Source organism: Neophocaena asiaeorientalis, unplaced genomic scaffold (assembly GCF_003031525.2).
Source record: "Neophocaena asiaeorientalis asiaeorientalis breed wild unplaced genomic scaffold, Neophocaena_asiaeorientalis_V1.1 scaffold629, whole genome shotgun sequence".
NCBI lineage: Eukaryota > Metazoa > Chordata > Mammalia > Artiodactyla > Phocoenidae > Neophocaena > Neophocaena asiaeorientalis.
The window spans coordinates 4,490,265-4,510,722 of record NW_020175468.1 but is presented as its reverse complement, the minus strand read 5'-3'; the positions used below and the strand labels follow the sequence as shown (position 1 = coordinate 4,510,722).

The following is a 20,458-nucleotide window of genomic DNA, read 5'->3' as shown; positions in this document are numbered from 1 at the left end:
AGGGGTGTTTTTTCTAAAAGAAAACAACAGCTAAGCCTTAGTGGTTAGGGCATTGACTCTGGAATCAGACAGACCCTCATCCAGACCGATCTCTGTTTATCTGTCTTTGTCTGTCACACACACACCAAGAACCAGGCCTCTAGTCCTGCACCAGCACCTGCAAGGGGACTCACCGGGGCTGCGTGACGGGGATGATGGGCTCTGGCCTCCTCTTGGCCTGGGGCGCTTCCTCCTCCAGAGTGGACATGGAGCTCAGGGAGCCCACTACGGAGATGGCCTGACCCTGAGCTGACAGGCGCCGCTTGATCAGGACACTCTCCGGCTTCACCACTTTCTCCTCCTTGGGCTCCTCCTTACACTGTTTGGTCTGCTCCACGCCTGAGGGGGAGGCAGCAAACGGGCTCTTGGCATGTCAGACCCACCCGCTCCCACCCAAGGACCTCCTGTGAGACAGGCTCTACTCTAAGCCTTGTACACACAAAACTCATTTAAATCTGCAAAGTGCCTTTCTGGAGCAGGTACCTTCTTCATCCCCATTTTGCAATACAACAACAGACTCAAACTAGAAATGTCCACTCACTGCCGGTGGGAGTAGTAAATGGTATTGCCACTTTGGAAAGCTGATGAGCAGTTTCAAATAGCACTGAACGTACCCAAACTCACGACTCAACAATTCCACTCCTTGGTATAAACTCAAGATAAATGAGGGCACATGTGCATCAAAACACCTATACACAAATGTTCGCAGCAGCTTTATTCACAATGGCCAAAAACTATAAACAATCCACAGGTCCATCGACAGAGGAGTGTGGGTAAACAAACGGTGGCCTAGTCACATAATGAAGACTACTGAGCAATAAAAAATAAACTCTTGGTTCACACAGCAACATGGATGAACCTCAAAAACTTATGCTGATGGGACTTGCCTGGTGGCGCAGTGGTTAAGAGTCCGCCTGCCAATGCAGGGGACACGGGTTCGATCCCTCATCCGGGAAGATCCTACATGCCACGGAGCAACTAAGCCCGTGCGCCACAACTACTGAGCCTGAGCTCTAGAGCCCGCAAGCCACAACTACTGAAGCCTGCGTGCCACAACTACTGAAGCCCGTGCGCCTACAGCCCGTGCTCTGTAACAAGAGAAGCCACCGCAGAGCAACGAAGACCCAACACAGCCATAAATAAATAAATAAATAAATAAATTTATAAACAAAACAAAACCTTATGCTGAGCAAAATAAGCCAGACTATGATTCCATTTATAAGAAGTTCAAAACTAGAAAAAACTAATCTGTGGAGACAGAAGTCAGCACAGTGGTTGTCTCTGGACAGGGGATGCTTTGAGTGTCGACTGGAAAGGAGCAAGAAAGAATTTTCCAGAGTGCTGGTAACAGTCCTTCTCCATCTGGGTGATGGCTACACTGGTGTGTTCACTTTGTGAAAACTCACTGAAGTGTATACTTAAGAGCTGTGTGTTTCACTGTACATAATTTATACCTCAATAGTACTGTTAGAATGGGAAACCACCTGGGGCTCAGAGAGGTTAAGTAACTTGACCAAAGACACACAGCTATTAAGTGGCTGAGGTAGTCTCGTTCAACTCAGACCTCAAACCCAGGTCTGCTGGATTTCAAAGCCCAGGGCCTGAAACTATTGAGTGGTCACTGTATCTATGGGACCTGTAACTATTTACACCTAAGATTGCATGATTTTCCATTTGCAGCACTACAAAGAGGTGCTCTTCCACTAAGGAGAACCCAGTGGCCACAGTGCCAACCCCTGGCCCTGGTCAGCTCCAGGTGACACTCACCTGGCCCCAGTCCTGCGGCCGTCATCTGTGTGGCCATGAGCCGAGCCAGGTGCTTGATCTGGGCTTCAGTGCCTGCTGACTCCACTGGGGTGTAGATGGCTTGGAAGGAGGCGGGCATGGCCTCAGGCAGGTACACCATGCTGATGAGGACCTGCAAGATGCCCAGGAAAAGGAACCTTCCCTTACTTATTGACTCAACAAACATTCGTTCCACACCCAGGCCAATGCTGGCGAAATGGCAATGACTAGGACAGACCTGGGCCTGCTCTCATGGAGCGCAGATTCTTGCACAAGTCAGAGAGAAAACGAGTACTGATGCAGTATGGTGCACGAGAGAAGAAGTAAAGGGTGCCACAGGACACAGTAAAGGGTGCCAGGGATGGCTTTGGCTCCCCGGGGCAGTGGCACACAGGCTGAGAACTGAGAGAAGGGCCAGAATCAGAGTGACACAGAGTGAAGTCTTGCAAGCGAGGGGTTGGGGGGTAATATATTCCAAGTATAGGAAGGCTAAGAGGCAGCAGAGCTGGTACCCTGCCCAGTGAGCGGAAGGAGGTTCAGTGACACAGTATAATATGAACCAGAAATTGACTTAAAAAAAAAAAAATCAGTATCCTAATAGAGCACATCCATGTCTGTCAGGAATTGGTAACAAAAGATAATCTCAAACTCCCTACAGGCTTGGAAGTTTAAATGCATGCTCTTAAATAATAATAGAACAGAAAGATAATGAAATAACTACAAATAAAAATGTGTAAGATACAGCTACAACGGTACTTAGATGGAAAATGAGATCCTTAAATGCTTACACTGGAAAAGAAAACTGAAAATTAATAAGCCAAGCATTTTACCTTGGGGAAAAACATTCACAGAAATTAACATGAAAGAAATAAAGACAGCAGAAATAAAACAGAAAAGGTTACAAAAGATTATCAACAAAACTTAACAGCCAGTCCTTTGAAATGACTGAAACCAACCAAATCTACAGCAAGAATAAACAAAAAAAGAGGAAGGACACAGTATTAGGGACAAAAAAGTGGCACATTACTACAGAGACAGCAGGTATTATAAAAATAAAAGAATCTTATGAACTTCATGCTGATAATTTGAAAAAGACAATTTCCCGGAGTGTGACAGGGATAGATAAGGTACAACAAGTTAATGGAAGCCAAATCAGACAGGGTCTAAGGCAAGTTGAATTTAAGTTTTATCTGGAAGGAAACAAAGCTTTGGCAGGGATCTGAGCAGGGGAGCGTCATGACTTGTACTTTACAAAGATGCCTCTGCCTGCCACAGGGAGAGTGGAAGGCAGAGCCAGGGAACAAGCAGGTAGTTCTCTGTGTGAAAAGGGTAGGCCTGGAGAGGGCATGGGCCATGGGGAATGGAGAAGAGGGGAAAGACTCGGGCTGAGGGGGAGGCAAAGAGTTTAACTCCCAAGTTTCTGGCGTGGGGACGAGAGGCATGTGTGCCAAGAACACAGGAGGGGCCATGGGCCTGTAGAAGAGTCGGGGGAGAAATTTCACTAGTTTTGAAATGTTAAGTCTGAGGTGCCTGTGAAACACCCAAGGAGAGAAAGATGCAGGAGGTGGTCGCATATCCAGGCCCAGAGCTCACCAAAGAGATCTGAGCTGGAGAGAAAACTCCTCGCCACCCCAATCACCCAACAACTAAGCCCCTTGGAGGCTCTAGGCAGAGAGAAGGGAAAGCTGATGGTGACTGCTGTTGAGCATGGGAAGAGGTATTTATTCTCCATGAGCACCCAACAGAAAGGTCTCGGTGCTGCTACAGCCGGAGGACTGATGTGAGACACCCCACCACTCCAGCTCCCCTCATCAACTCAAACCAGTGGTTCTTTCACTTTGAAGCAGGTCATCTTTGAAAATCCAAAGAAAACACTGGTCATCCCACCCCACCGATGCCAATCCTACACCACTTGGCAAACAAGTCATGGGGCTCACTCTCCAGTTAACAGACCCTCCCTGCAAAGGAGAGGAGAGAGAGTGTGAGTGCGTGGGTCTAGATGGAGACTCAGAAAACCCAAAGGGGGATGGGGGGGGGGCAGTGACAAGTAACCTCCTGAAGGAGTAAAGATCATGCAAGAGGAGGTCCATCCAAAGTGAGGAAGGCCCACAGGACCACACCCTCCCAACACTGAAAACAGAAAAGTGTTTCAGGTCTGACGTCATCTGGAAAGGGTGGGCAGTGTGGAGCGGAGGGGCAGAGAAAAGACTAGAGACCCTTCCTCCCTGCCTGGTGGGAGACGGCCCCCACCCATCCTCACCAGATTGGCCACATTGTCAGGTGTCAGCAGAGGCTGTAGGAACTCGGCTGTGATATCTGTGTCTGACTGGCCTGAGATCTGGGCTGAGGCCTTCGAGGTCGCTGAGGGGCCTGGCTCCAAGTCCTTGTCCTCGTCGTCTTCCCCCAGGTTGGGCTCTGGGATAGAGAAGGAGACAAGATGATGGCTCTAGAGAGGGCAGGAGCCCTCCCCTCCTCCCAGGCACCCCCACTGGTCCCTGCCCCCAGGCAGCCTCAGCAAATAGAAGCAGTGCAGCAGATGAAGACCTCTGTGCCATATGACCCTGGGGAACTATCTGCCTCTCTCTAGGCCTCAGTTCTCTTCATCTGGGAAATGGGAATAAGCCATACCAGCCTGGCTGATCACACTAAGCTCCAAAAGACAAAAAGGTTAAGTAATAAGTTCACAGAGCTTTACTGTTTGAAAACACCTAAGTTTGAAACAGTGCTCAACCTCACCAGGAATCAGGAAAATGTAAAAACATCCTAATAAGACAGCGAATTTGCCTATATGATTGACAAAAAATAAAAAGGTTAGTAGTGACAGTTGTTAATAGGGGTGTGAACTGTGGAAATGTAAACTGGTATCGCCTTTTGGAAGGGCAGTTTGATAGGAGGTCAATATTTTAAATGTGTACACCTCTTCAACACATCAATTCCACTTTTAAATATCTACCCTAAAAACTTACAGATAGAGCTAAGGTAAGATGTACAGAGAATTCACTGCAACACTGACTGTACAGAGATATGGCACACAGCTTCTATCAATAACAGGCTGGGTGACTACAAGCACAGCGGTTCTAGCTCAAGGGACTTTGTGTGCAAAGACGTTCCTTGAAGCTGTATTCATGAGTGGAAAAGCTGGAATGTTCAATAGAGTAATGATTTAAGTAGATTAAGGCAAAAATATGATGATATGTTATGCAGTCTCTTCAAGTTTGTGACACATGTAACAAAGAGTTGATACCCTGCGTTAACTAAGGGCACATACAATTCAGTTACAAAAAGCTGACCAACACAATAGAACGGGCACTTCACAGAAATACAAGTAGCTAATAAATGTAAAACAACATGCAGCCTGACTCCAACATATGCAAAAAAGCAAGCTGAGACCTAGGATACCATTTATACCCAGAGAGTTAACAAATGTCCAGGGCTGGTAAGAACGGGTTAACTGGCACTCGCACACTGCTGGGGTTGTATACGCTGGTGCGATTTTTTGGAAAACTGCTATCAAGAATTTAGGGACCTCCCTGGCAGGCCAGTGGTTAGGACTCTGAGCTTCCACTGCAGGGGAAGTGGGTTCGATCCCTGGTCGGGCAACTGGGATCCCGCATGCCTCACAGTGTGGCCCCAAAAAAAAGAATTTAAATGCACCCAGCAGTAATGGACACGTCCACGGCTCAGATCTTGGTTTCTGAAACTATTCCCTACTTAAAAGAAACCAGAAAAAAAAAAAAAAAAAAAAAAAAAAAAAAGAAAGAAAAGGAAAGAAACTAGGGCTCCTTAGAGAAATGGCTGATTGAAGGCTGGGGTAAGGGAAGTACATGATGAGTCTAGAACACCTTGTTATGCCAGAAAGTAAGAAATGCTCAAAAGAACTTACAGGACACATTAAAGGGACATAGGAGCCAGCTCAAAGGCTCCTGCTACTAAATATAAGGCAATTTGAGTAACAAAATGAATAACAACAATAATGGATTATAACCCAGAGAATAAATAAGAATCCAGAAGTCCACACTAATAATAAAGTAGGGAGAAGAAAAGAAAGCTCTTCCTTATAGCAAAATGCCAAGTAATAAATGTAGAAAGAAACCTTTTTATAACCATTACAGTAATAATAGAGGCAGGCAACCATCATTAATGGATGCCAAAACCACACAAAGTTTGAAGCAGAACTAGTATTTTACATAGTTTTAAGTATCTCTTCTCAGCTTATTATTTACAAAGGGAAAAAGGGTACTTTACACTGGAGAAACCCGGCGGTCATCACTTCGACCAAGAGATCAAATTCCCATCGCCAATGATGAGACAAACTGACATCATGTACCTCCTCACAACACACAGAGGAGGTCGGGGCATCACTTCTGCAGTGTTCGTGCCAAAAGTGCAGAACCTGACTCCTATCAGGAGGCAAGAGCAGACAAACCCGAGAGGAGGGACATTCTACCAAACAGCTGCCCTGGACTCTTCACAACGTCAAGGTCATGAAACAGAAGAAGAAGGCTGAGGAAATGATTTGGGAGACTCAAGGCATGTGACAACTAAATGGAATGTGTGATCCCCACCTTGTGAAGGGTACACAGGAGTGTTTGGTATTATTCTTGTAACTTATCTGCAAGTTCGAAATTATTTCAAAATGAAAGGTTGAAAGTAATAGAAAAATAAAACTGGTTGGCAAAAAATAAATGTATAAGCTCTCTGCCCCATCAATCCCACTACTGGGAACTTGTCTCATGACTTGACACGCATGCAAGACTATGCACTACAGCGATCTTCATACTTTATAAAAATGGACACAAATGAAATGTCCACCAACTGGGGGACTGGTTAAAGTGGTCCATGTACCCTACAGACTATCATGCCACCATTACAAGGATGCAGCAGATCTCCACGTGCACATATAGAAACAACTCCAAGACAATTCCTAAACGTATAAGGTACAGAACCCTCTGCTTTGTGTGCTTAATTAGGGGGAGAAAAATAGATCCCTACCTCACTCCTTATATCAAAATAATTTATTTTTCAAAATGAAAAAAAAAAAAAACGAAAACAAAACTTGATTTTTTTTTTTTTGGCTGCATCATGGGATCCCAATTCCCTGACCAGGGATCGAACCTACACCCCCTGCAGTGGAAGCACGGAGTCTCAACCATTGGACTGCCAGGGAAATCCAAAATTCGATTCTTTCATAAATGTTCTAGAAACAAACGAGCACTTAAAAAAAATTTTTTTTTTACAGTAAGGAAGGTTGCCATGGTCAACACTATTGATAAATAATACAACCATTAAAAAATTACTTCAGGGACTTCCCTGGTGGTCCAGTGGTTAAGACTCCGCAATTCCACTGCAGGGCGTTTGGGTTCGATCCCTGGTTTCGGAACGAAGATCCTACATGCCACATGGCACAGCCAAAAAAAAAAAAAAAAAAAAAAAAAATTACTTCAAAAAGAGACTTGATTTATAAATGAAACACAGGAAAGGAGAACTCTACACATATAACACATATAAGGCATTTCTGAAAGAAAATCTAAGTGTTAATACTTGTGGAGTGGTTACTTTTGGGGTGAGGGATGAAAGAGAGACTATTTTCATTTTATTCCTTCCTGTATAACTTAAGTAACTCATAATTACTTGTAAGTGTATTACATTCTTCAGTAATTTTACTTTGATATCACTTATCATATGTCACCATATTTATACAACATAATTTATAATGTAAATTTAGCTTACAGTTTCCTGTAAATAATTAAGACATTTTGAACGTGGTCAGTCCCCGCCACCACCTCCTGCCAGGACTGATTCAGCTCCTCAGCTCACCAAGCTTCATCTTCTTGAGGGTGGAATCTGAGTCGTCTCGGGGCCGCTTGCGGGCATCCTTGCCGCTGGGCATGTTGCGGGCGATCTCAGCCTGAGGTGTGCCCAGGTCTACCAGCAGGGTGGTGATCTGAGCCTGGAACTCCAAGGAGGCTGGGTGCTTCAGCACACTCAACAGGTGCAACTTGAGGTTCTTACGCACGCTGCTCACCTGAGATTTGGCCAGCGTTGGGGGCAGGTTGGCTGTGAGGAAAGTAGCAAGAACTTCGCGCTGTGGACAGAGCTCATGGGGTCCTACCACCCTCACTTCCCAAGCCCCATCTTGGGCAGTGGTGGCGGACATCTCCTAGAAAAGTTCTTTCGCTCTCAGATCTAATGTATGGCCTTCCCCCTGTACAAGCTGATACGCAAAACCCTTGAGAGGTCTCCTTCAGTATTAGTCAACCTTAAAACAATGAGAAAACTCACCTTCCCTTTCATTAAACATAGTCACATCTCCCTCCATCTCTGGTCTGGAAATTCCAGCATGCTTGCCCTGGGGAAGGCTATAATCACCTCCAGAATGTCCCAACTGAACTGCCACAACAGTTCATCATTGGTCCCTGACACCAGAATGACTTTCTAATGTCTAAGAATCACCTTGACAAGTAAGCCTCCCCTGTTCCAGAGTGAAAGAGGATGCCTGCAGTCTTTCCTGCCCAGCATCCCTTCCCACTTCCTCAGCCAGCAACACTCCCATTTTCCTTTGAGGGAACCACCTCGGCTCCATTCTCAGTCCAAGTGGGCAAGAGACTCAGGGCCAGTAAGAACACTGCAATCTCTTGGCCATTGTGACTGGCTCAGAGATAGGCTCACAATATCTTCTTGGCCAATCAGAAACAATGAGCCCTTGGACCTTTGCTGGAATGACTGGGAAGAGACATTCTCTTTCCCGTGGGGTTGCCAAGGAGATGGAATGGAAGCCTGTAACAACTGGGGGCCATCTTTGCTACCCCAAGGAAAGACACACACAAGAGCCAGGAGATGCAGAGGGATTCATGATCTGCACACACTCATGCCTCAACTCCAGACTTTTCCGTTTTCACACATGCACAAAAGTAGAGAAAACAGTACAATGAATCACCATGTACCCATCAATATTTTGCTGATCTTGGCACATCGATCCTCCCTGCTTTTTGGGGGAGAGAAGGGAAGAGCTGGAGTATTTTAAAATACTTCACAGACACCAACCAGGTCATTTCACCCACACATACCTCAATATTAAAATCAGCTTTGAACCAAGTTTCTGTCACATGCAACCACCGAAATATACATGTCTAACCTAGAGAATCCTTTCCTGTGTCCACAAGCTACTAGATTGATGATGAATCCCTTATGGGCCCACTACCTAGCTCACATTTCCTCAGAAAAGAGGAGACTGGTCTGTGGACAGGCGAAGGGGAGAAGGAGGGGACCAACTTACCGTGCAGGGTTTCATAGGCTTGAATCACCTCAGACATGAACATGGGCCTCTGGCGGGCAATATTAGCGAGGGAGCCCAGGGCTGTGGTCAGGTTGATGGAGGAGATAGCGGGGTGCACCATGAACTTGAGCAACTGCTCTAAGGCTGCCTTGCCTTCTTCCCACAGCACATCTAATGAGGGAGAGAAGAGAACCAGTTAGTAGGGCCCTTTCCCCCTGGCCTCCAGAGAGAGCAGCCTTTGGGACCAAAAGGAGAAAGATCCTCATACATGGATGGCTATGAATGGCTGAAAAAACACAGAAAATTTAATGGCTGATGCGTCTGACTATAAGACTATTAATGAGTATAAAAATCTAGAGCTGATGCTCAAAGCATGGGCTTGCCAATAGTGAAAAAGTAGAAATAATTTAAAATATCCAACTATAAGGAAACTGTCTGAACTACATTGATGTAAAACTTTGAATATGTATATGTCTGTACACACACAGACAAAGAACTGAAAGTTCTGCTCCTTGATCCAGTCACCAAAAGTTAACTCTTAACAACTGTGAAAGATATCTTGACATTTCTTACACAAACATACTGTATGCCACATTATCTGAAATCGTGAATAAAAAATAGAATGCGATGTAACCATACTGTGGAATATTTTGTAGCATCTGAACATGATATTGTTAGGAAAAGATGTAACAAGATAATTTAGTTTAAAGGTTGTCAAGGGACTTCCCTGGTGGCACAGTGGTTAAGAATCCACCTGCCAATGCAGAGGACACAGGTTCGAGCCCTGGTCTGGGAAGACCCCACATGTCATGGAGCCACTAAGCCCATGTGCCACAACTACTGAAGCCTGTGCACCTAGAGCCCGTGCTCTGCAACAAGGGACGCTGCCGCAACGAGAAGCCCGCGCACCGCAACGAAGAGTAGCCCCAACTCGACGCAACTAGAGAAAGCCCACATGCAGCAATGAAGACCCAACTCAGCCAAAAATAACAAATTAATTAATTAATTAAAAAAAAAAAAAGGTTGTCAAACAACATATAAGAAGAGCTAATTTTTGTGGAATGCTTACTATGCCAGCCACGTTAACTCACCAAATGCTCATACCTACATCCTAAAGTAGATGCCATAATAATGACCCCCAATTTACCAATGAAGAAACAGGATCAGAGAGAATAGGTCAGTTGCTCAATGGTAGAGCAGAGATTCAAACACAAGCCACTACACTCTAATGCCTCTCAGCTGAAAGTATAAAGCATGGCCCTGTTTTCTGTAAAAACAGGGCCAACAGACACAGAAACTATGAATATATACATATAAATATCTTTGCATAGAAAAAGTCTGAAAGAAAACAATACTCTTAGCAGTATTCATCTCTGGTAAGCAGGACTGGGGGAGGGGGTATTTTCCCTTTATACCTCTCTATATTTATTGCTTGACATTTCAGTAACGTGAATCTACTACTTCTATAATTTGCAATTAGAAAAACTGTAAAACTAGCTAGTATTTACTACTAAGTGCTCACGTCTTCATGGAACCTCCCAACAAACCTGTGAAAGGGGTACTACTATCACCTCCATTTTACAAAAAGAAGATAAAGTTCAGAGAGGAGTAACTTGCCCAAGCTCACATGAGTAAGTGGTAACACTGAGATGTGAACCTAGCATCAGGGCTCTTAAGCACTGTTTTAAACTGACTCCAGAAATGAAAAACCAAGAAAAAAGGGAGTGAGGGGGAGGAGGAGGAGGAAGGGAGCCAGTGCAGTGACTGACAAATGGCACCAGCTGATAGGTGGCACTCACTGTATTGGATATAGGGATGGTCACGAGGGATGCGGTCCAGGCTGATGTCGTGCTCCTGGCGTCGGGGCACCTCCGAGTCGGCCATGCGGGGCGACAGGGTGACAATGAGGCCCTCCACAAACTTGATGGCGTGGGTACGGATGCCGTCATTGTCAGAGTCCAACAGCAGGATGATGTCCCCAGCCATGGCAGACACCATATCCCAGCAGGCTTCCTGGAGCTCGCTGATCACCCGTGACTTCACCATCCACTGCGAGTGGGCCAGGGAGGGACGGACGGACGGACGGACAGACAGATGGGGAAAAGATATCAACCACCAACTCCACCAACTCCCAGAGATCCATAAATGATGATGAATACATTCACTGGGGAAATGTTCACTGAGTTACAACTCTGTCTCTGGCCCCATGCTAGGTGATGCTGGGGACAGGACCCAGTGGTGACCAAGCCAGGTCTGGTCCTGCCCTCACGAGGTTCACAGATAGTGACAACCCAGAGTGATGAAGACTCAGATCTTAAGGAAGCCAGAGGAACAACAGTGCCAACCTCACAAGGTGGTGGCAGAGATTAAATGGGTTCATTCCTTTCACTAATGTTAATGTACATCACATTAACAGTGTGGACCTGGCTGGCCCATCCTGGTCACAAAGGAGGTACTCAGGGAATGTTTGTTGAATGCACAAATGAATGGACAGATGGATGGAAGGATGGGTTAATGGCAACTCCCTGACCATTAGACATTAGACCCCCTTTGTTGTCTTTTCCTAAAGATCAACAGCACGTCTTGCTCATAATGAATCTGATCTGATGCTGGTTTTGAACTCTAAAAGATGAGTCTGTAAATGAGACCTGTCAGGCTGGGACAGCCCCAGGTGGGGAGGGAGCTCTTACCTGCAGGGCCACCTTGTAGAGCTGGGTCATGGTGAGGATGGCCTTCTTCACCACATTCACATTCTCATCTCTCAAGAGCATGTTGAGATTCGCGATCAGTTTCAGCAGTAACTCAATGTCTCGCTTGCTAGGGGATGGAGGAAAAAGGGCAAGATCAAGGTGGTCTTTGGGCAGGTGATGGGAGCCTGGGGTCCACAAGGAAAGGGAAATCAGGGTTAGTGTGTCAGGAGATTGGAATGGAGGTGGACACCTGTCTTGTTTGCCAGCACAGCTGGAAGCTGAAAACAATGCCTGGCACCTTCAGACAGAGCTGACCCCAAACGCTGTCTAGGTTGGTCCTGTAACCCCCACTGTTCTGTATTATTAGGGCCCTGCTGTTCACATAAGGTGCAGCAGAGCCAGACAACTGTAAGTCTGGATAAGCAACTGTGTCTCTTAGAATAGTTCCTACCTCAAGCCTTGCTGTGAAAACTGCAACAACACATGTAAAGCTCTTAGAAAAGCATAGGAAGCATTCAATAGATATTAGCCATTATTACTTTAAAGCAGTCTGCTTTATGTAATCACTGGTTTTGTTTACTAATTTGTTTACCTAAGTCTGAGGGCTCTGAAAGTGGGGGACCCTTTCTAGTCTGAGTACTAGCAGAGTCTCATTTTTTGTTGAAGGAAAAAATGAAAGGCCTTCAATAAATATTTATTCAGTGAATGAATAAATTCAAGGCTACACCTAGAGCTCAGAATGTGTATTTTCATAACACGTTACAATCTGAATTTAATTATTAAGCTAATCAGTCAAAAATATGAAACACAGCCATCAACTACATGAAGGCAGGAACAATACCTGTTTTTATTCACTGTTATAGTCCTACAGTTATAGTCCTACAGTCCTACTCTGACACAAATGCCTGGCACATAGCAGTTATGCGATACATATCTGTTGAACAAAAAGTTTTTTGGCAAACTCAGAAAACTTACCACAAATTGTCCCAGTAATAATCTATAAAAATTTTGAATTACTATGTTGTATACCTGAAATTAATATAATATTGTAAATCAACTATACCTTAAAAAAAAAAAAAAAGACAAAACTAGTGGTTACCAATGGGGAGACGGAAGGGAGGAGGGGCAAGATAGGGGTAGGGGGATTAAGAGGTACAAACTACTATGCATAAAATAAATAAACTACAAGGATATATGGTACACCACAGGGAATATAGCCAATATTTTACAATAACTTTAAGTAGAACATAATGTATAAAAAATCTGAATCACTATGTTGTATACCTGAAACTAACATTATAAATCAAGTACACCTCAACTGAAAAAAAAAATTCTCCCAGTAAAAGGTGGAGACTGAGAATTTGGGCAATGGTGTTAGGGACACGGGTTAAAATCCCAGCATGGCCACATACTGGCTGTGTGACCTCAGGAAACTCATTTCACCTGAGTCACAGTTCTGTCTTCAGTTAAATGTGCCAAACAAATAATCCAGTGTTATTCTGAGGATCGAATAACAAAGTAGGTAAAGTATTTAGTACATCAAGGGAAGTAGCTGAAAAACTGTCAGATGCTGTTTACAATTTGAAGGTATAGCCGATAGTCCTTACTGATGATGCAGATGTGAAGTGTGGGAGAAGGAGAGGAACTGTGGATGAGTTCAAGATTTCGACCTTATTAAATATTTGCTGGGGAATCACCGTGCATGGGAGGGAGAATGGGTCTGAGAAGCAGAGGGCAAGACTCTCAGGGCAGGGCCAGGCACCAAAGAGGCTGACTCCAGCAGGGGTGCTCCCAGGGGCTCCCCGCACCACCCCATACCATGCCTCCTCGATGAAGCCGATGACAAACTTGCGCACTTCAATGGACTTGTCTGCTTGGAAAGCGATGATCTCCTGCCAAGGTCAGGAAGAAGGTAGGTCAGAGTTGGCCCAGGATCCATTCCCTTATCCCTACACCCACACCCTTTCTCTCCTGTCGATCACTCACATCCAGGAAGTTGTCCAGTAGTGTGGGATCTTTGTTGATGATCAGCTCCTGGACCTGGAAGGAGATTGGGGATGGGAAGGAGGAACACACATATAAAACCAGGGTCCAATCAGTGCAGACAGGAACATGTAGGAGAATACAGCATGGGGGTAGGCAGCAGATAAGCTCAGTTCAGATCCTGGCTCTGCCACTCCTACCATGGCCTGGGCAAATGGCTTCCCCTGAGTCTCAGTTTGCTCTTCTGTAAAATGGGAATCGTAAACAACAACTTATAGGGCTGTTGTGAGGCTTCAACAAGAAGATGCTACAGGGCGCAGGTCCTGGTGGATAGTGAGTACGTGTTACAGATGGAGGCTAAAGAAAAGAGGGAAGTGCTGCAGGACTCCTACCTTCCTGAGGCTCACCCAGCAATTCTCTCCACTCTCCTTCTGTTTCTACTTCCCACTCAACTGTCACAATTCATCAGGCATTTTATGACAATGAGAACACATTTTCTGAGGCCCCTGTACCTGCCAGGCTCTTTGGAATAAGCCCTTCCCAAAAACATTCTCACAGAAGCTCACTGCCTATGACCCAAGGCACTGTTGAACAGCCCTGACAACCACTCCACGAGGGAGGCCCCGTCAGGACCCCACTCTACTGCTGAGGTGGAATCGACTACCCAAGGCCACATGCTGAACAAGTAGAACTGGGGTCCTCACCCAGGCAACCTGACCTCCCAACCTCTGAACTCCACCTGCCTCCCCAATTCCCCATGCCCTCTTTTGCTTCTGTACAAGCTATTATGCCCTCTGGTCAAGACACTCTCCCTCTCTCACTTAGCCTGGTTCTCTCCGTATCATCCAGGTCTCAGCTCAGACATCCCTCTTCTGAAAAGCTCTCCCTGACTCCCCACCGCTAGGCTGGGTCAGAAGCTCCCTCTGGGTTCCACACCCCTCTGGGCTCCTCCATCCCATCCCTGCCCACTCTGGGTCCTCACTGTCTGGTCACCTGCATGTCTTCCCCACTGGAAAGGACCCTGGCAGAGAGCAAATACGAGGATCAAGAGCATAGAATTTGGAGTCTGAATCCAGCATTCAAGTCCTAGTTCAGCCAGCTGCTATGAGTGACCTTGGGCTAGTTTAAGCTCTGAGACTCTGCTTCTTTCTCTGTAAAACAGGGAAGAGCCCTGCCTCATAGAGTTTTTGTGAGAATTAAATGACAGCGTGGCCGAATAGCACTGAGCACCATGGCAGGCATATCCCAAGTGCTTAACTGTGGACACTAGTGTTATTACCAGTGTCTTCTTTTCCAGAGGTTCCCATCCTGGCTCCCCTTGTCCTGCTTAGCCCAGCATCGCCCCCTTCTCCTCACCTGTTTGAGCACTGTGATCTTTGAATCATTGGTGATCAGTGCTGCCTGGTTGAGGAGATCCACCACCTGGAAGGAAGGTGAAAGGCATGTGACAGTACTCACCTTGCCAGCCCAGCCCTGACGGCGCTCCCTGGGTTCTGCCACCTAGAGGTGGATGGCCCAAAGACAGGGCCTGAGCCTCCGCACTCCAAACCCCTCTCTCCATACTCACTCTCTCTGATGTGGTCATGCCATCAATGCCCGGCCCCTCCTCTTGTGTGAAAAACTGTGATGCCACGCTCCGGCGAGTGACGCTGTCCCCACTGCTGCCTGCCATGGCTGCTGCCTGCTACTCCCTGGAGAAGATAGATCAAGCTCTGCACCTTACCTCACTAGCTGCAAAGGGTTCAACCCTCCTTTCTAGCCTGTTGGATCTTTATTGGGTCTTTTGAAGCCCCTCCCCCTTCCAGAGTCTGGATCAGACTGTACGTGTCCATGAGGCTGCAACCTGGGGGAGACTGATGTCTCCCAGCTCAGAGGCAGTACCTCATGGAGTACCGAGCCTCACCTCCGGTACTTTACACGTAACGGGCTGACCACAAACACCTGCTGAATGACTGAACAAATGAACACAGAGCAGCCACGCACTGGTCTCAGTGCCTCCTGTCTCTCCATCAGGGCTGTACTCTGGACTGGACACCAGAGCAAGCTTTCTAAAACATAGCTCTGAGGAGCGCCAGTCGGAGTCCTGTACGTCGTAAGTACTCAGTACATCAGAGAAGGCCTAATTAAATTATATTTCTGCCATTTTCTGGATTACTATGGAGTTGTGCTTTAAAAGGCCGGGGGTGGGGGACTATTGGGCATCTGTCCCAAAGTCACACTGGCAAAATTAACAAATAAGAAGGGTATCAAATACAGCACTATTCCTAATAGCAAAAGACTATTATCGGGCTTCCTTGATGGTGCAGTGGTTAAGAATCCGCCTGCCAATGCAGGGGATATGGGTTCGAGCCCTGGTCCCGGAAGATCCCACATGCCATGCAGCAACTACTGAGCCTGCGCTCTAGAGCCCACGAGCCACAACTACTGAAGCCTGCGCACCTAGAGCCTGTGCTCCACGACAAGAGAAGCCACCGCAATGAGAAGCCCACGCACCGCAACAAAGAGTACCCCCGGCTTGCCACAACTAGAGAAAGCCCGCATGCAGCAACGAGACCCAATGCAGCCAAAAATAAATAAATAAATGTATTAAAAAAAAAAAAACTATTATCAACACAAATGTTCTCAAATAGGGAGACTGGCCGAAAAACTATGATACATCCACATAATAAAACACTATGTAACTATAAAAAGGAATGAGGGAAGGAAAAAAAAAAAGGAATGAGGAAAATCTCTATATACACTGATAAACAGCGGGCTCTAGCACATTTTAAGTAAAAGCAAGTAAAGTGAAGACAATGTTTACTGTATGCTCCCTTTTTACAAAACAAAGGAAAACATGTGTACATGCTAAAAAAAGAAAAACTGAAAGGAAAAACCAAAAAGTAGAAAAGGGAGAATATAGTTAAAAAAAAAAAAAAAAGATGGATCTCAATGTATTATCATGATGAAAAGATGACAGTCACAGCCTGTTGCATCACACAAGAATGTATACAATTAAACTGACTTTTGTCAAGTTTGTGTATGTATACACAGAATGACCGAGGCAAGAAACCACTGGGTCTCAGCTGCCTCTTCTGTAAAACAGGGATGGTAACAGCGTTTCCCTCTCAGAACTACTTCGAGGAGTAGATTAGTTTCAGAAGGCTACTGCATAAACTGTTAACAGTAATTTGAGGGTGAAAAAGGTGCATCTTTTAAAAGAGATATACTGCACACAGCAGTTTATTCAACAGGTATCTGCTGAATGAATGACTATCCAACAACCTCCTTCCTAGTCTCCCTGCTGCCTGTCATCCTCACATCTTGCTTAGAGTCAGAGCCAACTCCTCACCAAGACCTAGAAGACCTTATGTGATCTGGCCCCTTCTACTTCTGCCCTCATTTCCCTCTCAGCTCTCCCTGCTCCAGCAACACTGGCCTCCTTGTCATCATGCCAATCATACCCCTTCCTCCAAGCCTTCTCCTCCAAGGGCTTCTCTTCTTTCTGCCTGGGATATCCCTCCCCTCACAGCCTGGCACAACTCCCTCCCCCCTTATTTCCTTCAGGTCTCAACTCATATATCCCAGCAGTGAGGTCTTCTCGGACTATCGCATTTCAAATTTCCATTTCCTCTCCGTCCCCATCTGTGTTGCTTTATTTTTCTCCATGGCATTTATTATCAACACACTACATATTTATAAGCTCCACGAGGGCAGAGATGTGTGTGTGTGTTGTGTGTATGTGTGTGTGTGTGTGTGTGTGTGTGTGTTCACTTTCTCTATCCCCAGCACGGAACAGAGCTTGGCACCTAGTAAGTATTCAATAAAAATCTGCAGAGTGGGGCTTCCCCGGTGGTGCAGTGGTTGAGAGTCCCCCTGCCGATGCAGGGGACACGGGTTCGTGCCCCGGTCTGGGAAGATCCCACATGCCGCGGAGTGGCTGGGCCCGTGAGCCATGGCCGCTGAGCCCGCGCGTCCGGAGCCCGTGCTCCGCAACGGGAGAGGCCACAACAGTGAGAGGCCCGCGTACCGCAAAAAAAAAAAATAAAAATCTGCTAAGTGAATGCCAAAGGGCTTCAACAATCACTGGGCTTAGTATCCCTACCCTTTGGCTCTAGAATGCTTGAAAAATAACAGCTAATATTTACTGAACATTTAACATGTGCTGGACACAATTCTAACACATACAGTAACTTAGCAACTTATTTAAACCTCACAACACCAACTCTTTGAGGTAAGTACTGTTTTTTTTTAATAGGGGTATAGTTGTTTTACATTGTTGCATCAGTTTCTACTGTACAGCAAAGTGGAGTTCCCTGTGCTATACAGCAGGTTCTCACTAGTTATCTATTTTATACATATTAGTGTGTATATATCAATCCCAATCTCCCAGTTCATCCCACACCCCCCACCCTTAGTGCCCATGAGTTTGTTCTCTACATCTGTGTCTCTATTTCTGCCTTGCAAACAGGTTCATCTGTACCATTTTTCTAGATTCCAAGGTAAGTACTATTTTTAATTTCCATTTTACAGATGAGGAAATTTGAAGTCCAAAGAGGTAAAGTCACTTGATCAAAGGCTCACAACCTGTAAGATGTAGACCTAGCAGTATGGCTGCAGAATCCAGCCTTCTCACTGCTGTGCTGGACTGCCCCTCTAAAGGAACTGCTTCCCCCTGCTAGGTCTGTTCCCAACAATCCAGTATACTGCTGTTTCCCATCAGAACACAGTGAACTTTTTCATGATGAACCTTTCACATTGATCCACCCAAACTTTTTACCATGTTTTTCCTCTTCCACTTTTTGGTTTCTTTCTTTATTTTTTAAACGTATATACATATTTCCTTTTCTTCTGTAAAAAGGGAGCGTATGATAAACACTGTCTTTCATTTCGCTTTTCACTTAATATATGCTGGAGCCCACTCTCTATATTTCATTCCTTTTTTGCCCCCCTTCCCTCATTCCTTTTTACAGCTGCATGATATTTTATTATGTGGCTGTTACCTGTTTTCCTCCTCTGCCAGTCACCCTACTAAAGAACATCTGGGGTGTTTGTAGTCTTTTGCTATTACCAACAATCATTGGTTCCCCTTCCCTCCCGGTCCCACCGCCCTACTCCCACCTGGGAATATGACGACTCCCCGCACATACACAGAGTGGCCCCACGAAAATCTTTCATCATTCAACGAACATTAACTGGGAGTTTTCGGCGTGACAGCGCTGTACTGGGAAACGCTGAGCTCATGGTCACAGACAGAACTAAAGAGCCACACAAATAAAGGTCCAATAACAAATGAGACCCCCCCGCCAAGTGACACGAAGGAAAGGCACAGGAACCTATAAGAGCGTTTAACAGGCGGATTTCGGGACGGAGAGCGGGAAAGGAGGGCTTCGCAGAGGAAGTGACGTTGGTGCCCAGACCCGAAAAATGAATGGGAGTCAGCCAGGCGGAATGAGTAAAAGGATGTTGCAGACCGAGAGGACGGCATGTGCAAAAAGCCTGAGGCGGGAAGGCGTATGGCGAGTCTGAGGAACCGAAAGGCCAGTGCAGCTGTGCGACGTGAGGAACGAGCAAAGAGGCAGAGCCGAGGCCGGCTGGGCGGACGCGCCTTGGGGGCCACGTTGGAACTTTGCCCTGAGGGCACTGGGGAGCCACGGGAGGGTCCAGAACTAGGGAAGAAAGTGGGGTCCCGAGCGTCACTGCTCCCTTCCCCTCTCAGCGTCCCCACTCCCCCCGGAAGCGCCCCTGCCCTTTCAGGGTCCTTCCTCCCTTCGTCCCCGGGCCCCCACGCCGCCCCCCCTCTCACCGCGGCTCAGGCCTCCGTCCCCCTCGCGCCCCCTCAGCAGCGCCTCTTCACAGACGCCGCCGCCATCTTCCGCTCGCCGCCGTGACACTGCGCATGCGCCGTGCACGGAGGGTCGCTGGGAAATGGAGTCCACTCTGCGGCAGTACCCCGCCCCTACCTTCGGCCGCGCGGCCGGCCTTCCGCTCTCCGCCCCCTACGACGCCGGGGCAGCCCTTCATTTCCGGCTTTCGGGAGCCATACCTCCTGGGAAATGTAGTCCTATGACGGGGTCGGGAAGGAAAGGGGGATAGAGGCTTATGGGAAATGGAGTTCACAGTAGTTCTGGGTCCCTGGACGGCAGGTGTTAGAGAGAGTGGAGAGTCCGGGAGGCGAAGCTCTTAGGTCTGGAAGGTGGTCTGTTTCCTCAGCGGGGTCTGAGCAGAGGACTCGATCCCCTCAACCCTTGGTCCTGACCATTTACACAGTATGGAGCATTTCCAGCTATCAGAAGCTTCAGTCTTCCAGTCCGTCCAATGGGAAATGTGGTTTCGAGGAGCTCCTACAGGTTCTTATAGTAACACGTCGGGACCCATGGAGACCACTCGGCTCTGAGCCTCCTTTACTCCGCGGCAGTCTTGCTGGGCTCTGGCTGTTCGCCTGCTCCTGTCGAGATGATGAAACCCCTGGATGGAAGGGCCCTAGAGTTCTGCCCTCGAGGCTTTTAGTATCAGCAATGCCTCCCACCTGTAGCTCCTCACTCGTTCAGCCATCTCCAGCTCTCGCGTCCCCGGGCTGCGGCTCCCGGCGCCTGAGGTCTTTCTCCTCGCAATCCCGCAGGGGGCGCCCCAAACCGGGCGCACCGCCCTCGGGGAGGCGGGAGGGGAGCCCAGGGCGGGCGAGGGCGAGGGCGAGGGCGGGGGG

The 20,458-nt window shown here is 47.0% G+C and overlaps 1 protein-coding gene across 1 annotated transcript in view; it reads right to left on the bottom strand.

Moving 5' to 3' along the window:
- The window catches only part of SYMPK (symplekin scaffold protein), a 36,493-nt gene extending 16,838 nt beyond the window's left edge, over positions 1-19,655 (bottom strand). Inside the window, exons 1-12 of the mRNA XM_024768443.1 lie at positions 19,559-19,655; positions 15,341-15,464; positions 15,130-15,195; positions 13,777-13,830; positions 13,609-13,682; positions 11,791-11,917; positions 10,900-11,149; positions 9,101-9,271; positions 7,642-7,881; positions 4,085-4,239; positions 1,807-1,957; positions 174-378 (exon numbers count right to left, since the gene is read on the bottom strand). Of these exons, the coding sequence (XP_024624211.1) occupies positions 174-378; positions 1,807-1,957; positions 4,085-4,239; positions 7,642-7,881; positions 9,101-9,271; positions 10,900-11,149; positions 11,791-11,917; positions 13,609-13,682; positions 13,777-13,830; positions 15,130-15,195; positions 15,341-15,445 (1,598 nt within the window). The 5' untranslated portion in view covers positions 15,446-15,464; positions 19,559-19,655. The remainder of the gene's footprint in view (positions 1-173; positions 379-1,806; positions 1,958-4,084; positions 4,240-7,641; positions 7,882-9,100; positions 9,272-10,899; positions 11,150-11,790; positions 11,918-13,608; positions 13,683-13,776; positions 13,831-15,129; positions 15,196-15,340; positions 15,465-19,558) is intronic.
- Positions 19,656-20,458: the final 803 nt, after the last annotated feature.